The following is a 17,714-nucleotide window of genomic DNA, read 5'->3' on the forward strand; positions in this document are numbered from 1 at the left end:
GTGCGGCCGGGCCGGGGCGGGGCCCGGGGCCGGGGCGGGGCCGAGGCGGCCGGAGAGGGTGGGAGGAGCGTACCCCCGAAGAGTGGGCTCCCCCTCCCACCCGCTACCCGCCGATTCTCAAGTGCCCTCTCCTCCGCCAGGGGCAGCGGAGGACCAGGACCCGGAGACCCGCCCCACTCGCGACCCAGGGGCAGCGCCCTCCCGGCTGGGCGCCGGCGGGGGGAAGGGAGGCAGAGGGGAGGGTCCCGGGGGACGGCCTCCGAGCCGCCCCGGTGCCTGAGAACGCCCCACTCCGAAGCCCGGAGGGTTCAGCCCCCGGAATCCGGCTCCACTGAGCGTCCGGCACCCCTGAGTCCGGAATCCCTGGCCACCCATCCGACCCTCGGACCCCAGTCGCAGCCCCGCGGGGCGGGACCGACCGGCAGCGGCCCTAGCCGGGCTCCCCGGTTCCCGCCCCGCCCGCGCCCCCTCCCCCGGGCGCCCTCTGGCGGGCCCATGCGGAACTTCTCAGACCTGCGCGGCGACTCCCGGCTTGGGGGGCGGGGCGGGGGTCCCCCGGCCCTGGGCGCGCCATCCAGCTGCGTCCCGAGCGCTGCGTCTTCCACGCGTCGTTGTCCTCGCCTCCGCCGCCAGCGCCGGCGGCGCTGCGGCCCTTTAAGAGAGCAAAGCCACTCTCAGGCTAAGTGTAGAGCTAGGGGGAACCCCAGAGCCTGCACCTTGACCCAGCCACGTACGAAGCAGGCGGTATAGCCTCCCCTGGGGCAGAGTCGGGGTCCTGAGGCCCCAGCTGAGATGGGAAGGGGGCTCCAGCTTCTCTTAGGAGAGGGCAGGAAAGGGAGGGGCCTGAAGGCACCAGCGGCAGGTTCCAGCTCAGTATCACTTTCTCTGGTTCACCTCTGGTCCTCCTCTGGGTGGGTTTGCAAGGAATGAATGCACTCCAAGCTTCTCTTGGCATGGAGCCTGGCCCCGGAAGAATTGCTGCGGCTGAAAGACAGCACTGGATGGGGCGCCTGGGTGGCGCAGTCGGTTAAGCGTCCGACTTCAGCCAGGTCACGATCTCGCGGTCCGTGAGTTCGAGCCCCGCGTCGGGCTCTGGGCTGATGGCTCAGAGCCTGGAGCCTGTTTCCGATTCTGTGTCTCCCTCTCTCTCTGCCCCTCCCCCGTTCATGCTCTGTCTCTCTCTGTCCCAAAAAAATAAATAAACGTTGAAAAAAAAAAAAAAAAAAAAGACAGCACTGGAGAAGAAGCCAAGCTCCCCTTCCATTCACCTCCCCTCCCCACCGTAAAGGCCTACTTTCCTATGGCTCCTTTGGGTCTCCCTTCAGTCTCTTTCCAGGGTCAGGGAAGAGGGCTAAGCCTATACACACTAACTCTGCTGAGGGGGGAAGGGTGGGGAACCAGCAAGGAATGGACTTGCCTGAAGATGGGGCAACCTGTGGGGGCATTGAACCCTGGAGTCCTGGTCTCCAGCCCCACCCACTCCAAAGCTTCTAGGTGGCTAGTGGTCCTACAATGAAAGGTCTGAGGTCCTCTGGGAGAGTCCCTTCCCTTGCGTGGTAGCCTCTGGCCAGAAGGCACTCCCGGCCCCAGAATGGGGATTCCGTTTCTAAAAGGAAGCAGTGTGCCCCTCCTCTCCCATCCTGGAGTCATCTCAGAGCCTCTGTCCATCCTGCTGGTCACAGGGGTTTCCAAATTCTTCTCCAGCCTCAACTCCTCCTCCTCAATTCTCCTCCTTCTCCTCTGAATGCATTGACCCCTCCCATTGTCCCTTTCCTCACTCCCCAGTCCATCAAGTGATCCAGCCTGTCACTGACTCCCTTGCCTGTGGGTTCTCCCATCAACCCTGCCCGGGAAAACCCTATAACCATCTTGCTTTTCGGCATGTTGGGGCTACTGCAGACAGGATTTCCACTCTCCACTGGACTCTGACCAGGCCCAACGGGCCGTTTCCCCTGTGCTGCTCCTGCCTCCTCTCCTCAGTGGCATGTCACAGCTTCTGCAATCTCTGCTCCAGGAGGATCTCCCTGATACTTTTTGGAGAAAAAAGAAGCCCTCACCTGGGAGCTCTCATTTCCAGCCTGCAAACCTCCATCCCCTTCCCCCAAGCCTACCGCAGCTCTCACTGCCTGGTACCACGGGAAGAGGTACCCCCTCCTCAGGATGGAAAGGCCCCTAAGCTCTAAATGCCCTTGCCCTTCCTGGAATCATCAGCCTCCCTCTCTTCTGGGTGCTTCCTTTGACATTCCAAAGGACTTGAATCTCCCCCAGTTTAAAACAGGAAAACACCAAGCTGTTTGCGGGCCCCCAGCCACAGTCTTATCTCTCCCTCTCTCTCGCTCCAAACCCCTTGAACTAGGATCTGTTTGCTCCAAGGGTCCCTTCCTCATCTCCGTTCCACCAAACTGCTCCTGCCAAGACCAGAGTCCTCCTGGCCACTCCCCACAAAGGATATTACCTCCTCAACCAAGAAGAGGGTTCTCTTCAGCAGCTGACCACGTGGGCCACTCTGTCTTTCTGGAAAACCGCAAGTGTCTCCACTACCCATTTGGACCCACATTCTGTGTGTGTGTGTGTGTGTGTGTGTGTGTGTGTGTGTGTGTGTGTTAAACTCTACACTCAGGGGTAGGGCTCAGCCTTACAACCTTGAGATCAAGAGTCACATGTTCTGCCGACTGAGCCAGCCAAGTGCCCCAAGATTCCATTTGCTCAAAACAGAACGCTACCCTTTCCCCCCAACATCTCCCCCTCTGGTGGCCTCCCCAATTTAGAGAATGGTACCTCTGCCACCTGGTCCCTCAAGCTGGAGAGCTGGGTGTCACTGATGCCGCATCCCTCTTTCAACCTACTCCATCACCTCATCCTGGCAAAACCACCTCCTCAATATCCCTGGCACTTGGCCACCTCTTTCCTTCTGCTCTGCCGCTCGACCGGTATACCAGTACCACTCACCTGGCCCACAGCATCTCCCAGAGACCTGCCCCCCACACTTTCTCCCTAGAAACCATTCTGCCCTCAGCCACTCTTTCTAAATGCCCTGGGTTAACACCCTTCAGGGACTGCGCACTGCCCTCAGTATAGGGCTCAAACCCCTCACAGAGCAGCGAGGCCCTGCATGGCCTATGTGACACTTCTCTGACTCCTCTGACCTCCCCTCTCCTCTAATCTGCTCAAGCCGATTTGGACTATGTACAGTTTTCCTGAACACTCCATGCTTTAGGACTGTCCCACATCCTTTTGTTTGTTTGTTTTTTCTCCGCCTGAACTTCTATAGGCCCTCCTGTCTCAGCCTTCAACTAACTTCCTCTGGAAAACCTTCCCCATGTCGTGTCTGGGGGACTTACCCTGCCATGGCATCCTCTATAATCCCATTCATTCAGCAAGTATTTATGGAGCACATAGTGCATAAGACAATCTCTGCTTCTAGGGTGCTCGCATTCTGGTGAGGGCACAGACAGGAAACAAACAAACTGATAAACCAATAGTTTCAAAGAATAGTAGTGCTATGAACAAAATAAAACCAGTTCATAAGAACAGAGAGTAGCCGGGGGCGGGGGGCAACATCGAGGTTATTTCAGGGCACAAGGGGAGCCTTCTCAGGGCAGTTCTAGCAGAAGAGTGTCCCACCTGGAGGGGACAGGTTGGGCCAAGATCCTGCGGGGGGAACAAGCAAGGAGGCCAGTGGTTGGAGCCCAGGGAGCAAGGGAGTATGGGAAGAGGTGAGGACCACCCAGGGCCTTAAAGCTGCATCAGGATTTTGGATGTGTTTTAAGTGCAACAGGAGGACACTTGGGAGTGCCTGGGGGGCTCAGTACGTTGAGTATCCAAGTTTGGCTCAGGTCATGATATCACAGTTCCTGAGTTCGAGTCCCGCATCGGGCTCTGTGCTGACCCCCTTGGAGCCTGGACCCTGCTTCAGATTCTGTGTCTCCCTCTCTCTCTCTGCCCCTCCTCCACTCACACTCTGTCTCTCTCTTAAAAATAAACACTAAAAATTAAAAAAAAAAAAAAAAAAAAGGAAGACATTGGAGAGGGTAAGCAGAGAAGTGATGTGATAATCCCTTAAAAAATTGCTCTGGCTGCCACGCAGAGGGTGGGCCAGGGGGGCAAGGAGGGAAGGAGGAGATCACACTCAGAGAGACAGATGACGGTGGGCAGAGAGCAGACGCACTATGGAGGCAGAGCCCCTGCCTTGTGGGATTCCATGCGGGAGACAGAGTGAGGAATCTGGGTGACTCGGGGCTTGCAGCTGGACTGGCTGGTGGGCTAGTTACTGAACGGGGAAGACCTGAGATGAAGCTGGTAGACTGTGACTCGAGGTCTGTCTAGACCTTCTTTCGAGCTGCCTTTTAGACTCCCAGGTGGGAAGATCACATGCCAGACCCTCCTGGCTGTCAGTTCTGAGGCGGGGACCCGTCCATCTCGTTTACCATTTTATCCCCAGCCCTAGAGCAGGGCCAGCCGGACCTAAGGTGGGCTCTCAGTAGAAATATGGTGGGTCACGGACTGAGATGGGCTGATCATGCACCTGTACTTCCACTAATTTTTTTTTGCCCCCAGATATAATAACAGGACATACTCTACAGAGGTAATAGCGGGCCAGATCCACAGAAATGCTAAAGCAGTGGTTGTCGGAGCATGGTCCCCAGACCAGCCAGCATCAGCCGCACCTGGACATTGTTACAAATGCAAATTCCTAGGCCCCTCCCCCCACCCACATAGTCAGAAACTGTGGGAGCGGACGTTAAAGCCACAAGGCTGCCAGGCGGTTTTGATGCGGGCTAAACTTTGAAGCTGCTGTCCTATGGGGACTATGGCCTCATTCTCGGGGTCATGTAGACTCTATGCCTGGGAAAAAACAAAACAAAACAAAAGATGGCTTGGGCCCTTCTTGCTGAATAGGTCCAGACCACCCTGGGCCAACATTTAACTGGGCTCTGGGCTACCCGGACCCCACCCGGACTCCCAGAATCCTCACACCCATCCCTCAGCCATTGTGGTTCTGGGCAGAGCCAGGTGGTGGCGCCAGCGCCTTAGGCTTCAGTCTGGCTTTGGGCGCTAGAGACCCCGGAAGAATTGTCCCCCTCCCCTGCGCCTTCTTCCCCGCTGGGAGCCTCTGCTCCAAGGCCTGTCCGCTGGCAAAGGCTTTGCAGGATGGCCTTCATCAGGGAGAGGGGCGCTGAGGCTGGCACACCCAAGGTAGGGGCCGACCCCCTCTTCCTGCAGGTTAGGAAGGTGGGCTAGAGAAGCCCCCTTGGTCAGAAAGAAACTAGGGGTGTCTGGCCTGTGGACTTGGGGGTCAGAAGCCCAGGCAGGTGGCTCTGGTCCAGTGGACTCTGGTTACACCCGTGTTAACCCTCCGCCTACCCTGCCCAACCTCATGTGAGGTCTCAGGTGCTTCTTCCCTGCCAATGGGTGGGGGCAGCCTGGGGACCCCCAGGGCCCAGACAGAGCTTCAAGGTTGGGGGTCCTCACAGCCTGGCAGCCAAGCAAGCTAGGAACAGGGGCCCACGGCAGGGAGGTTGCTTGGATGGAGCTCTTACCAGCTGCCAGCTTCACGTCTCCTGGGTTGGGGGCTCTCTGGGCCCCTGTCCTGCTTTGTGGCCAAAGGAGCCCAGCATCCTGGCCAGAGGAGGGGCCCATGCCCTGCTTCTGGTCCTGGGTGCAGCTCGGTAGACAGGAGTCCAGGAGACCCGCCTGTGCTCCTTCCTAGCTCAGTTCCGAGCCCGGTTCCAAGGGGACCCAGGGCTGAGTGCGGGCTCGACCCCCATCGGCTCCCCTGCCCCTCATCTTTCCTCTTTGGGGGGGAGACTGAGACCTCTTGCCCAGCTGGAGTCACTCTGCCCATTCTGCTTAGACCTAGCATACCTTGGCCTCTGCTCCAAGAATCCGCCCACACCCTCTCATCTCCAGGGGTCCCACCCAACGCCCACACCCACTCCAGAGGACCACCCTCTCCCTCTTGGCCATGCCCTCATCTCCCAGGACCCCAGATGTGGAGCTGTCCTCCTCTGAGGCTCTGCCTCTGTCCTCAGGAAGCTGGGGCTAGGCCAGCTGTTTTCCCCGGGTAGCCAGCTGTTTTGCCCATCAGGAAGCAGCTCTGCGAAAATTGTTGCTGTGGCTGGGGCTGCAGCGTGGCAGCCCCACTGGGCCAGGGCCTGGGAGCTGTTAACTCCTCTGGGCCCAGCCAGCTCCTTCCTACATCCACCACCCCAGCCCCCGCCCCGCGGGAGTAGCCTGTTGCAAGACTTCCAGAGACCCCCCCAAGAAGACCAAGCCTTGCTATGCCCACCCCCTCAACAGCTGCTAACCTGACATCCCCTCCTCTCATCGGAGCCTTGTCCTCAGGTGACCCCAGGTGAGAGGAAGTTTCAAAGGGACAAATTTGTTCAGAATAATAACAATAGTAATAAGAATAATAATAGCTATCATTAACTGCTGTGTGCCAGGCATTGTGCTAATTTTCACCACATCCCTGTGACGTCGGGAACGTTTTCATTTTACAGATGAGGAAACTGAGGCAATGGCCAGTGTTAGTTGCTTGCCCGAGCCCAAGCAGAATTGGCGTTTGAAACTGGTCTGCCTGCCGCTATCTGGCCAGTCCTGGCGGTTCTGGAATCGCTGTTGCTGTTGCTATTTAAGTTTCTCCCTGAGCTCCTTGCCCGCCGCACTCCCCCCGACCCCACCAGGAAAGGTATCTGGGTATCGGTAGCACCATCTGTGAAATGGGATCACTGACGGGTGGAGTTACCACCGGCTCCCGGAGCCATGCCAGGCTCTGTGCTCAATACCTTCCAAGTATTTATTAGCAGATCATTCCTCTGGGTGGCTGCGGGTCAGCCTGGGCTAGAATCCCGGCTTTGCTGTTCTTGGCATCCTGGCTTTGGGCAAGTGACTTTACATCTCAGTGTCACGGTCCAAAACTGGAAAATGGACGTGAGAACAATATTCTGTGTCTTCGATTTTGTTGTGAAAGGATGGTGATAATGCAGATGAGGTGGTGAGCCCAGCACCCAACCCAGAGAGGGGTGGGAAGTATCACCCCTTACTGTTGTGACTGCTAACCATAATCTGGAAGGATCTGAGTGGCCCACCTAGCACTGTGCACCCCCACACCCAGTATGGAGCTGGCACATAAGGCTCTGGACCCTGGTCTGTGGAACCTCCCTCCATGGGGACAGCAGGCTGCAAGGGAGATACAACTTGCCCAAGATCACAATTACTGGGGTAAAGCTGTGGGGATCCCAAGGCCTCCTGCACTTAACTCCTGCACCCCTGTGGCCTTCCTTCCTGTGGCCCGAACCTGGTCTGGTGGGAGGGGGAGAAGGGACAAGGGAACAGGGACAATCCCAGGGCTGAGACAGCCCAGAAGGTGACTGGGCCATGGCTGGGTGGGATCTCAGGGTCTGGGAACGACCCCTCAGGATGCAGTGACCCGTGCTCTCCCCCTTTGTCCTCTCCCCCCCTGCCCACCATGGGTCAGCTCCCTGGTCCCAGCCTAGACATCTGGAACTGGGGCAGACAAAGGACCGCGAAGAGGGACAATAACCTTCTGTCCATTTTCAGATGCCGGGCCGGGCCTGGCCAGGGCTGGGGGCCGGAGCCCCGGCGAGGCGGTGCCAGGCCCCCCGCGGGCAGCGGACAATGTTGGCAGTGATGGAGAGGAGGCATTTCAAAGCGTTTTGTTCCCGCTGACCCCCTCCCCTCCACATCTCGCCCCAGCTCGGGGTGAGGCCCCAGCCCCACCCCCAGCCACCCAGGCCCCTGCTCCTGGCGGCTTGGGGACCGGCCACATTCTTGACCTCAGGGGAAAAGTTTAGACTCTTGCGCCCTGGGCAACAATAACAGTGTCACAGAACTGATTTAGGGGGAGCACTTACCATCACAAAGCAGCAGACAAAGAGCCAGGGCTGAGAACGCGACGGCTTCTGCGCCTATTCCTCCAGGCACTGCTACTTCTCTCCTGGGCATTGCCTGGACCAGACCGGGTGCCAGGGTGCTGGACCCAGGGGGCTCCCCGGAGGAGGGCCTGAGCTGGGGAGGGAGCGAAGGAGAAGGAATGGGGATTCCACTGTGGATGGGGGGGGGGGGGCTGGGAGCTCCTTCCTGCTCTGCCACCAATTTGCCAGGTGACCCTGAGCAAGTCCTTCCCCATTCTGGGCCTCAGTTTCCCCATCTGTAATGAGGAGGCTAAACTATAAGGCCCAAAGCATGAGGCTCTTATCTTACGAACAGATGGGTTTCCATGATGATGGTGGTGATAGTGAGAAGTATTCACCACTTTATTCTGGGCATTTCACAGCAGGTGCCAGGCATGGTGATCACTAACCCCTTTCTGGATTTCATTTTTTTTTTTTAATGACAGAGACCACTCAGTGACATCCTCTCTCTCCTGCTCTCCCAAAGGAAGAGAAGGACAATTATCGATGGCAAGTGGCAGGTGCAGAAGCAACACCAAAAGCTGGTTTCACATCCAGGAGAGAAGGCTGCCTCCTGCTTCTCTTGTGTTTTCTGGGGTTCCAGAAACTGGAGAAACTGAAACTGTCAATGACTAGAGGATAGAAATGACCCCTGGAAACAGTCTTTTCATCACCTTTGATCGCTTAATACTCAGCAACCTCATAAAACAGGTGCATCATTAACTCCTGTTTACAGCTGATAGCTGATGCTCAGAGAGGCTGAGCCACTTGTCCAGGGCCACACAGCTTTGAGTCTGTGGAGCTGAGACACCAGGCAGGACTGGCTCACTTCTGATTACACCGCAGTGGGAAGGAGAGGGGCAATGAGGCAGCTGGACCCTGGGGAGTTCTGGGTGGGAGGGCCTCTCCTCCCAGGCCAGAAGGCTATGAATAAATAAATGTCTGATTACCCCCAGGGGGGATTCCACCCTTGGAGCAGGTGCTTTTAAAAACGAGATTGATTCTTGTCTGTGAATAGAGGTTGGCCTGGGCAGACACCCAGATGCAGGGGATTGGACCAAATGACCTCTGGTGGAGACCTCCTAAGAATAAGAAGCAGGATAGAACATTTAAGGGCCCCTGGCTCTGGAGCCAGGTTATGGGTTCCAATCCCCACTCTGATTTTTCCTGGTAGCGTGTCCATGGACGAGTTACTTCAACATTCTGTGCCTCGGTTTTCCAACCTGTAAAAGTGAACTCACCTTGTAGGAGTGTGGCGACCATTCAGTGAGGTACATAGAAGTCCTTAGAACAGTGCCTGACTCAGTGAGGGCTGCCTGTTTCTATTCAGTAAGATCCTTGCAGCCAAGTCCCTTAGCCAGGGCACCTCAAGGTGGGCACTGCTAGGACCCTGTGGCAGTCGGTCAGCTGTTGACCTTGCTTTCCAGGAAGTGGTTGGATTTTGATTACAGCATGAGGGACTATGGTTAGACACTGCGAGCAAAGGGGACCTGTTCTCGGGATCTCTAAGGCAAAGACCAACCATGGCATTCCAGGGGCAATCAGAGGAGATTGTGACAGGGGTGGCCCAGTCCTGGGCATGGTGCCCGGCCTGGGAGAGGACAGGAAAGGGAAGGAAGCCCTGGGAGGTGCTGTTCAGAGTCTGCTCCTCTCCACCCCTGAAATCCAGAGGGACCAAGCCGTACTCGGAAAGTGAAGGAGAGGTGGCCAAGCGTGGTGCCCAGGGTACCACCAGTACTGCCCTCGGGGTGCTGAGGGAGCCTGGTGGGTTTGAGTCCCAGCTCTGCCAACTTGGCTGTGTCACCCAGGATGAGTTGCTGCCCCTCTCTGAGCTCATTCCAGAGTCTTTTAGAATCAAAGTGATCAAAGGAGACCATCACAGGAGCCTCTGTGATTCCACAAGTCTAATCGAAAGATTGGCTTGGAGCCCAGGAGTCCTGCTCCCCAGACTCTAGCCCCTCCTGTCTCTCCATCCTCAGACTTCACCTCCAGCCTCTTCAACCATCCTTCCCTTCAGCTCCCCTCACCCAAGTGCCCGAGACGCACGCACCACAGAGGGTGGTGAGATGCACTACAGAGGGCGATGAAAATGTCACAGATTCTTGGGGGGTGGGGGATGGTCCTAGCCTCCCCCTCCCTCACTTTCTGGTCATGGGGCCAGAGGAGAACTCACCTGGGCAGAGCATCTTGGGGTCCCCTCGGCCCGGGAGGCAGATGGCACTGCTGGGGCCGTCTCTGGCACAAAGTGACTTCCCACCCAGTTCCTGCTGCTGAGAAGGGCTGGTCAAGCAGGACTTCAGGTGCCAGACTGCCCTTCCCAGGCACAGATTTTCCTGGCATCTGCCGGGCAGTAAGGGCACTGGCTGGGGGTTGGGCAGTGGCACAGGGAAAGATTCTGATGAAGGTGTGTCTTGGGGGGCTTGTCCACAGACCCTAAACCCACTTCCTTTCTGGATGCTGTGGGCCAGGGGTCCAGGAAGCCATGGGCTCTCAGGAGCAGGAGAGGGCTGATCGGGAGAGGCTGAGATGAACCTGGGCCCCTGCCCCATCCTACCTCACCCCAAAGAGGCCAGCAGGGCCCAGGCTGAGGTGTTTGCTTTTCCTGTCTCTACACTGACTCCATTCAGAGCAGACTTTCTCCACCCCCCGGCCTGCGGCCAGCAAGCCAAGGCACTAGGGAGAGAGATCACCACCCCCACCCTCCTTCCTTTGCACCCCCCAAATACCATCTTCACTTCAGGGAAACGGCAGCTTCGAGGGCTTCCTAGTTTTTGAAGGAGGGCACTGCAGAAGTAGGGGGGTTGGGGAAGAGGGGGCCCACCCCAAAGGAGAAGAGGAACAGAGTACTCTGGAAGGGACTGGTCGAAGAAGAACGGGCTCCTAATGGAGGAGGCCTCAGGCAGAGGTGGGGCGGGAGGGGCACAATATGGGGAGCTACAGGCAGACTGGCCCAGGAGGCAGGAAGCGCCTTTACAGGCTGAGCCAGAGCCTCAGGCCTGGCTCCGTGCCACCAAGGCCTACAAGGCCTGAGGCCGACCCTGAGGCTGGGAGCTCCAGACTCCCACCTGAAACCCCTGGGACAGGGGCCCAGGCCAGGCTGTGACCTGGTCTGGGGCCAGGGGAAGGAGGAGGGTGAAAAGTTTCCCCAAGTCAGAAGGCCACGGGGGAGGCGTCTCAGGGGGTCCTGCTCTTTGCTCTCTCTGACTGTCACGTTGGTACATAAAGAGGGTAGAAAGGTCAGCTGTGGCCTTTCAGGTCTGTGGGAAAAACTCTGCCCACTTCCCTAATGCATATTTATTGGTGTGAGCCGCTGGGGTGGGAGGAAGCCCCCACCCCTGCCCGCCTCCCGGCCAGGCCAGGTTAGCACTAAGAACAGGCTCCATGTCACCGAAATCCTACTCTTTGTCTCCAGATTGGCTCCAGAGTCCTCTCCCTTCCCTCCTCCCCTTGGCTCCCCCCACCCCCCTTTGGGGTTGCCAAGCAACTGTGGAAGGGTAGCTGAGATATTTTCTTTATTACAAGCAAAAGCAAGACAGCATCATGGCCCCAGGAGGGGAGCAGGGTGGGGGCTGGGGAGAGGGCGTCCTGTGCTCCAGGGGGACCTCACTACCTCGGTGCGCTCTGGGCTCGGACAGTGGGGAGACTCAGAGCCCCAGAGAAAGTGGAGGATGGAAGGGGGTGGTGGCAGTGATGGGGATGGGTGGGAGCACAGATCCAGTCTACAGAAATGCTAAAAGAAGCAGTGTCAAGGGGCCCAGGAGAGCCCTCACCTGTCACCCACCAGCTCTACATCCAGGCCAAGTCACCTCCTTTCTCTGGGCCTAAGTTTCCTCCTCGATGAAATGGGGATAATGACACGTATTACTATCTCATTTAATGCTCACATCAACACCAAGAGACGTTTATTTTTCCCACTTTTACTGGTTAGGAAACTGCCACTCAGAGACAGGAAGTGACTTGCCAAGCACTTTTAGGTGAATGGCAGGTGAGACCCTTCAGCCCCAACTCTTTTTTAACGAATTTATTATTATTATTTTTTAAAGTACACATTTTTTAAAAGTGTATGTATTTATTTTGAGAGAGAGAGTGCAAGTGGGGGAGGGACAGAGAGAGAGAGAGAGAGAGAGAGAGAGAGAGAATCCCAGGCAAGCTCCACACTGTCAGCCCAGATCTGACGCGGGCCTCTAACTCATGAACTCGGAGATCATGACCTTAGCTGAAATCAAGAGTCATACGCTTAACCGACTGAGTCACCCAAGAGCCCCTTTATTTTATTTTTTTAAGCCCCAACATGGGGCTTGAACTCATGACCCCAGGACGAAGAGTTGCATGTTCTGCCCACTGAGCCAGCCAGGCGCTCCCTGCAACTCTTTTTGCTCAAAACAAAGATTTTTTTTTTTTATTCGAGTGTAGTTACACACTGTGACATTAGTTTCAGGTGTGCAACATAGTGATTCAATGTCTCTACAGTTACTCTTTGCCCCACAAGTGCAGCTACCATCTGTCACCATACAACAGCACTATCACAGTATCATCAACTATATTCCCTATGTTGTGCCTTTTATTCCTGTGACTTCCTCATTCATAACTGGAAGCCCGTACCTCCCACGTCCCTTCACCCATTTTGCCCTCCCCCCACCCCTCTCTCCTCTGCAGCTTTACTGAGATGTAACTCACACACCATGCAATTGCCCATTTAAAACGTACGCTGTCGGGGCGCCTGGGTGGCTCAGTCAGTTGGGCGTCGGACTTCAGCTCAGGTCATGATCTCATGGTTCGTGGGTTCGGACCCCTAGTTGGGCTCTGTGCTGACAGCTCAGAGCCTGGAGCCTGCTTCAGATTCTGTCTCCCTCTCTCTTTGCCCCTCCCTTGCTCCCTCTCTGTCTCTCTCCCTCTTTCAAAAATAAACGTTAAAAATTTTTTTAATGGAATCAGGCCATAGGTCTCGGTCCAAACTCTTAACTTCCAGTGGCTTCATCCCCACGGCGTACTGGGGTAACAGAGTATCAGGTATCACGGTGGCATGGTTAACAACGTGGGCTTTGCAGTTAGACAGACTTGGGTCGAAGACCTGGCTCTGTCACTCAGTAACTCTGTACCTGGGGGGAGTAGCTTCCCGTCTCTGGGCCTCAGTTTCCTGGTTTGTAAAATAGGGCCAAGTGATGGCAGTTTTCACAAAGTTGTAGCGATCATGAAAAGTGCTTAGCCCAGCACCAGTGCTTAATATATGGTGGCTGTTGGGGCACCTGGGTGGCTCAATCATTTTGGTTAAGCATCCGACTCTAGATTTCGGTGCAGGTCATGATCTCACCATTCAAGGCCCAGGTCGGGCTCCACACTGACAGCGCTGAGCCTGCTTGGGATTCTCTCTCTCTCTCTCTCTCTCTCTCTCTCTCTCTCTCAAGATAAATAAACTTTAAAAAAATACATATCTATCTATATGTATGTATACATATATATCCCTGCCTGGATAGGGCTCACATTTTAGTGGGCAAATAAGACAACAGGTGAAGGAAGAGGATATGTGTGATGGAGACAAGAACACAGCGTGATGGGATAAAGCACCCCAGGTGGGTGGAGGCGGCTTTCATTTGGAAAGCTTCCCTGCCCTGTCATCTCCTGGAGAGGAAGTCTTTTTTTTTTTTTTTTAATTAAAAAAAAAAATTTATTCATTTTTGAAAGAGATAGAACACAAACAGGGGTGGGGCAGAGAGAGAGGGGGACACAGAATCCGAAGCAGGCTCCAGGCTCTGAGCTGTCAGCACAGAGCCCGACGCGGGGCTCGAACTCACGGACTGCGAGATCGTGACCTGAGCCGAAGTCGGACGCTCAACTGACTGAGACACACAGGTGCCCCCCCCCCTTTTTTTTTAAAGTAAGCTCCATGCCCAACGTGGGACTTGAACTCACGACCCTGAGATCAAGAGTCGCGTGGTCTACCGACTGAGCCAGCCAGGAACATCATCTTTTATAAACTGAAACATGCTATGCAAGGCGCGGGGGTTCTTAGGATCCCCTCTGGGTGGGGACAGTGGCCTGGCTTTGTTATTTTCTGAGAATGGGTAAATGTCAGGTCGTCAGCTCATTTATGCAGTCAGCCCACTTGGCCAGCACCATGCCGGAACACTGGCTGCTCTTCCAGAACTCTCTGTATAGGCAGGGCCTGGCCTGGGGAGGCACGCTGAGCAGTGGCAGGGCTCCTTCCTCCATCCTGGGGCCACCCGGAAACCAGGGTGGATCGCAGTATTTGGGGCCAGGACTCCAAGGTTGGAAACATCGTGCACAGAGGCGCGGCCCGACTGCCCCGTCGCCAGAGCTGCTCCCTTAGGCACGTGTCTGCCACGCTCCGTGTCCTGGGCCTGCTTCTGAAGCGTGGAGTCCAGGCTGCAGCATGAATCCTTTTCTAGCCCTACTTCAGCGAGCCCACCCACAGCAACGTCTCCTGCTCTGCATCTAGAACCTCAGCTGGTTGGCTACATTCATACTCGCAGGCAATCTACTCATTTCATCTCTCAGCCAAGTGTCCCAACAGCTGTTTTCTTATCCATCTGTCTGTCTGTCCGCCTATTCATTTAATTATTACTCCAATAACGCATTCATTCCGTCATTCATTCAACAGACATTTACTGAGCATGTCTTTTGTGCTGGGCACAGTGTTAGGTAAAATGATAGTCCTGGGGGATAGGGCATGCCTGATTGGCAGTGTGGACAACTCTGTCACCTCTTTCCTGAGTGCTCATCTTAATAAGGGAGAAGGCAGAGCAGAGGTTAGGAACAGTTGAATGCATGCATAAGCCCAAACATGTATCTGTGTGTGTGTGTGTGTGTGTGTGTGTGTGTGTGTGTGCGCGCGCGTGTTGGAAGGGAACGATAAAATGTTTTTTTTTTTTTTGAAGTTTACTTATATTGAGAGAGAGAATATGTGTGCACACGCGAGCCAGGGAGGGGCAGGAAGAGAGAGAGCATCCCAAGCAGACACGGGGCTCGATCTCACAAACCGTGAGCTCGTGATCTGAGTCGAAATCAAGAGTCAGATGCTCAACTCACTGAGCCACCCAGGTGCCCTGGCAATGGTAAAATCTTACTGCAAGAAAATACAAGGAGTGTTTGAGTCCTCCCAACACCAGAGCCATCTCTAGGGAGGCTGGACAGGCACAACGGCCCCATCTCACAGAGGCAGTAACTAGAGTTCAGTCTATTGAACTCTACTTGCCCAAGACAATGCTGCCTCTTGCAGAAGACTCCTCACATCCTCCCTGTTGGAATGCATCCCTTGGTCTTCTATAATCCCCAAGAGCTTTGCTAATACTTCCGTGAAGGAGTTTTCCTTTGGCTCTGCTCCTTTCGTGGGGACTGGCTGGCTACTTGTGTGTCTGTCCACTTGTCTACCGGTCAGATACTTTTTTTTTCCCCCTTTTTTAAAGAGAGAGAGAGAGAGAGCAAGTGCAAGCAGGGGAGGGGCAGAGAGAGGAGAGAGAGAATCCCAAGCAGGCTCTGTGCTGACAGCACGGAGCCCCACGTGGGGCTCAATCTCAAGAACCATAAGATAATGACTGACGTGAGCCGAGATCAAGTGTCCTGATGCCCCTCGATGGATACTTCTGGAGAGGCAAGAGCAGATGGCCTCAGGCACCGAGTACACCTCAGATACTCACTAAAAGTTATTCATTGCCAGGTGACCTGCCTGAGGTTGCCTGCCTGTCAAGAACACGGTTTGGGACCCTGCCCTGCCATCCCCTAATCTCAGGCCACCACCAGCTGTCACCTGCAAATCAGCAGTAGTAGCTCAATGGGTCTCAGTCATCCAGCTTGCCCCATCGGCCGCCCCACCCCCATTGTCTACACAACAGCCCCAGCAAACCTTTAAAAATGTAAATCTGAACTTGTCAGACCTTCCAGGATCCCCGCTGTGTTTAGGATAAAATCACAAATCCTCCCAATGTCCTACAGGGCCCGCAGGGTCAACCCAGCTTTATCGGGCACTTCCTCTTTCTCTCCGAGCTCCAGCCACGCCGAATTTCTCTCCTTCCCACTCTCCCGGTTCTTTCTTGCTTGTTAGCCTTGGCCGTGCCGTTTCCTCTGCCTGGAACAGTGCTCGCCTCAGCGGCCTGTCGCCTTCACCTAACTCCCCACTCCCCGGGGACTAGGGTCTCCTCCCCTGCTGGTCTGCCTTTGGGGACACTGGCCGTTGCTGAAGCCCTGACCAGCACACAGTAGGCATTCCAGAAATATCTTTTCAATGACTAGCGATAAGACCCTTCTTGGCTCCTCAGTTTCCCTGAGGATGAAGCCAACCGACCCTTCTCTGCCCAGGACGGATGGCTTTAAATAGCTCTGACATACTCCGGAGGTGGAAAATGCTGATTAGATTGTAGAATGTGGTTTTCCGAAGAGGCCTGGGAGTTCTCCGCTCGAGCAGAGACCTCTCTGGCCAGCTCCATCAAGGTTGTGTTCCTGCCAGGCTGGGCTGGGGCTGGGGCTGGATTTTTAAGAAGACTCGGGTGTCTCCTGGGTCTCAGTACTTTGTGTGTGCATGTCCATCAGTCCCCTCGGTATCTCTGCCGAGTCGAGGCTGGAAGTGGCTGGGCACCGAGCTCCACAGCCCCGGGTTCCCGCTCTGGCTCCATCACCTGCCAGCTAGGTGCTAGGGACTTCACTGCCGCCAGTCTCAGTTTCTTCATCTGTAAAGTGGGGCTGCTAACTACTTTCTACGTTGTTGTGAGAAGTCCTTAAAAGTGTTTAGTGCTTGGGGCGCCTGGGTGGCTCAGTCGCTTGGGCGTGCGACTTCGGCTCGGGTCAAGATCTCACAGCTTGTGAGTTCGAGCCCTGCCCTGCGTCAGGCTCTATGCTGACAGCCCAGAGCCTGGAGCCTGCTTCGGATTGTGTCTCCCTCTCTCTCTGCCCCTCCCCCGCTCACGCTCTGTCTCTCTCCTTCAAAAATAAATAAACATTAAAGAAAAAAAAAAAAGGTGTTTAGTGCTTGGCACAGAAAACATTTGTTGTGGCTGTTATTATTGGCAGACGGCTCATTCCCAGGAGCTGGGACCTGGTTAGCAGTGCTCCCTCCCTATGAAACCCTGACTTCAAGTGCTACTCCCCAGAAGCCTTATTTTTTCAACTTTTTGTAAGAAACTCCAAGAAGTTCATGCGATTCATGTTTAAGCCACTGATGGCTTAATGGACATCCAATGATGGGTGGTGGGGGGGGGCACTGTACGAGGCTCCAGAGGCATGAAGACTATTAGTAGGACCCACTTCTTGTCCCAATGAGAACAGACAAACCAATCATCCCAATCCAGTGGGGGGATGTGGTGAGGTGGCCCACAGTCCGTGAGGAAAGGAGAGGATTTCAGGGCAGAGGCAGGGATCCTCTGGGTGTCCGGGGGATGCCGGGGTGGATGGAGGAGGGCAGGATGTATGGGTGGAATGGTCACACACTCCCCACCAGGATGTGAGATTCATTGGGAAAGACAGGCTGAGCTCTGTGGGTGAGAAATTGGTATGTATTCCCCCAGCAGACTGAGAACCTTCTCTGTGCCAGACCTGGCTGGGCCGGGGGTGGGGGGCACATCACACCTAGACAGAGCCCCAGCCGTCCTGAACGGGTGGTGAGCTGTCCAGTGGAAGAGACATGACAAGACAAGCATTAATAGCATCCACACCCCTCTCGCCCTCCCCCTGCTCCCCCCTACCCCCCTGCCAGAGCTGAGGTATCCAGGAGCCTGCAGGAGGTATCCTGGGAATCAAGTCCTTGTCCTTGGTCTGGGGAGAGGGCAGTCTCCAGATCCCTGGTGGGGG

At 55.5% G+C, this 17,714-nt stretch overlaps 1 protein-coding gene and 1 non-coding gene across 4 annotated transcripts; both read right to left on the reverse strand.

Annotated features, from left to right (window-relative positions):
* Nucleotides 1-106: 106 nt before the first annotated feature.
* Nucleotides 107-10,674, reverse strand: LOC125150262 (translation initiation factor IF-2-like). Of its 3 annotated transcripts, XM_047829902.1 has the most exons (6): nt 10,643-10,674; nt 10,090-10,279; nt 7,878-8,026; nt 3,342-3,436; nt 735-997; nt 107-652 (listed from the first exon to the last, which is right to left on the reverse strand). In XM_047829902.1, the coding sequence occupies exons 2-6, from the start codon at nt 10,254-10,256 to the stop codon at nt 508-510; spliced, it is 819 nt and encodes a 272-aa protein (XP_047685858.1). In that variant the 5' UTR covers nt 10,257-10,279; nt 10,643-10,674; the 3' UTR covers nt 107-507. The 3 variants fall into 3 exon arrangements, with proteins under 3 accessions (XP_047685858.1, XP_047685860.1, XP_047685859.1); XM_047829904.1 differs by lacking the exon at nt 735-997; XM_047829903.1 differs by lacking the exons at nt 735-997; nt 3,342-3,436.
* On the reverse strand, nt 8,365-8,587 carry LOC125151066 (small nucleolar RNA U3). Its single transcript, XR_007146617.1, has one exon. It is a non-coding gene; the product is annotated as a small nucleolar RNA U3 (small nucleolar RNA).
* Nucleotides 10,675-17,714: the final 7,040 nt, after the last annotated feature.

This window comes from Prionailurus viverrinus, chromosome D4, assembly GCF_022837055.1.
Source record: "Prionailurus viverrinus isolate Anna chromosome D4, UM_Priviv_1.0, whole genome shotgun sequence".
NCBI classification, from domain to species: Eukaryota; Metazoa; Chordata; class Mammalia; order Carnivora; family Felidae; genus Prionailurus; species Prionailurus viverrinus.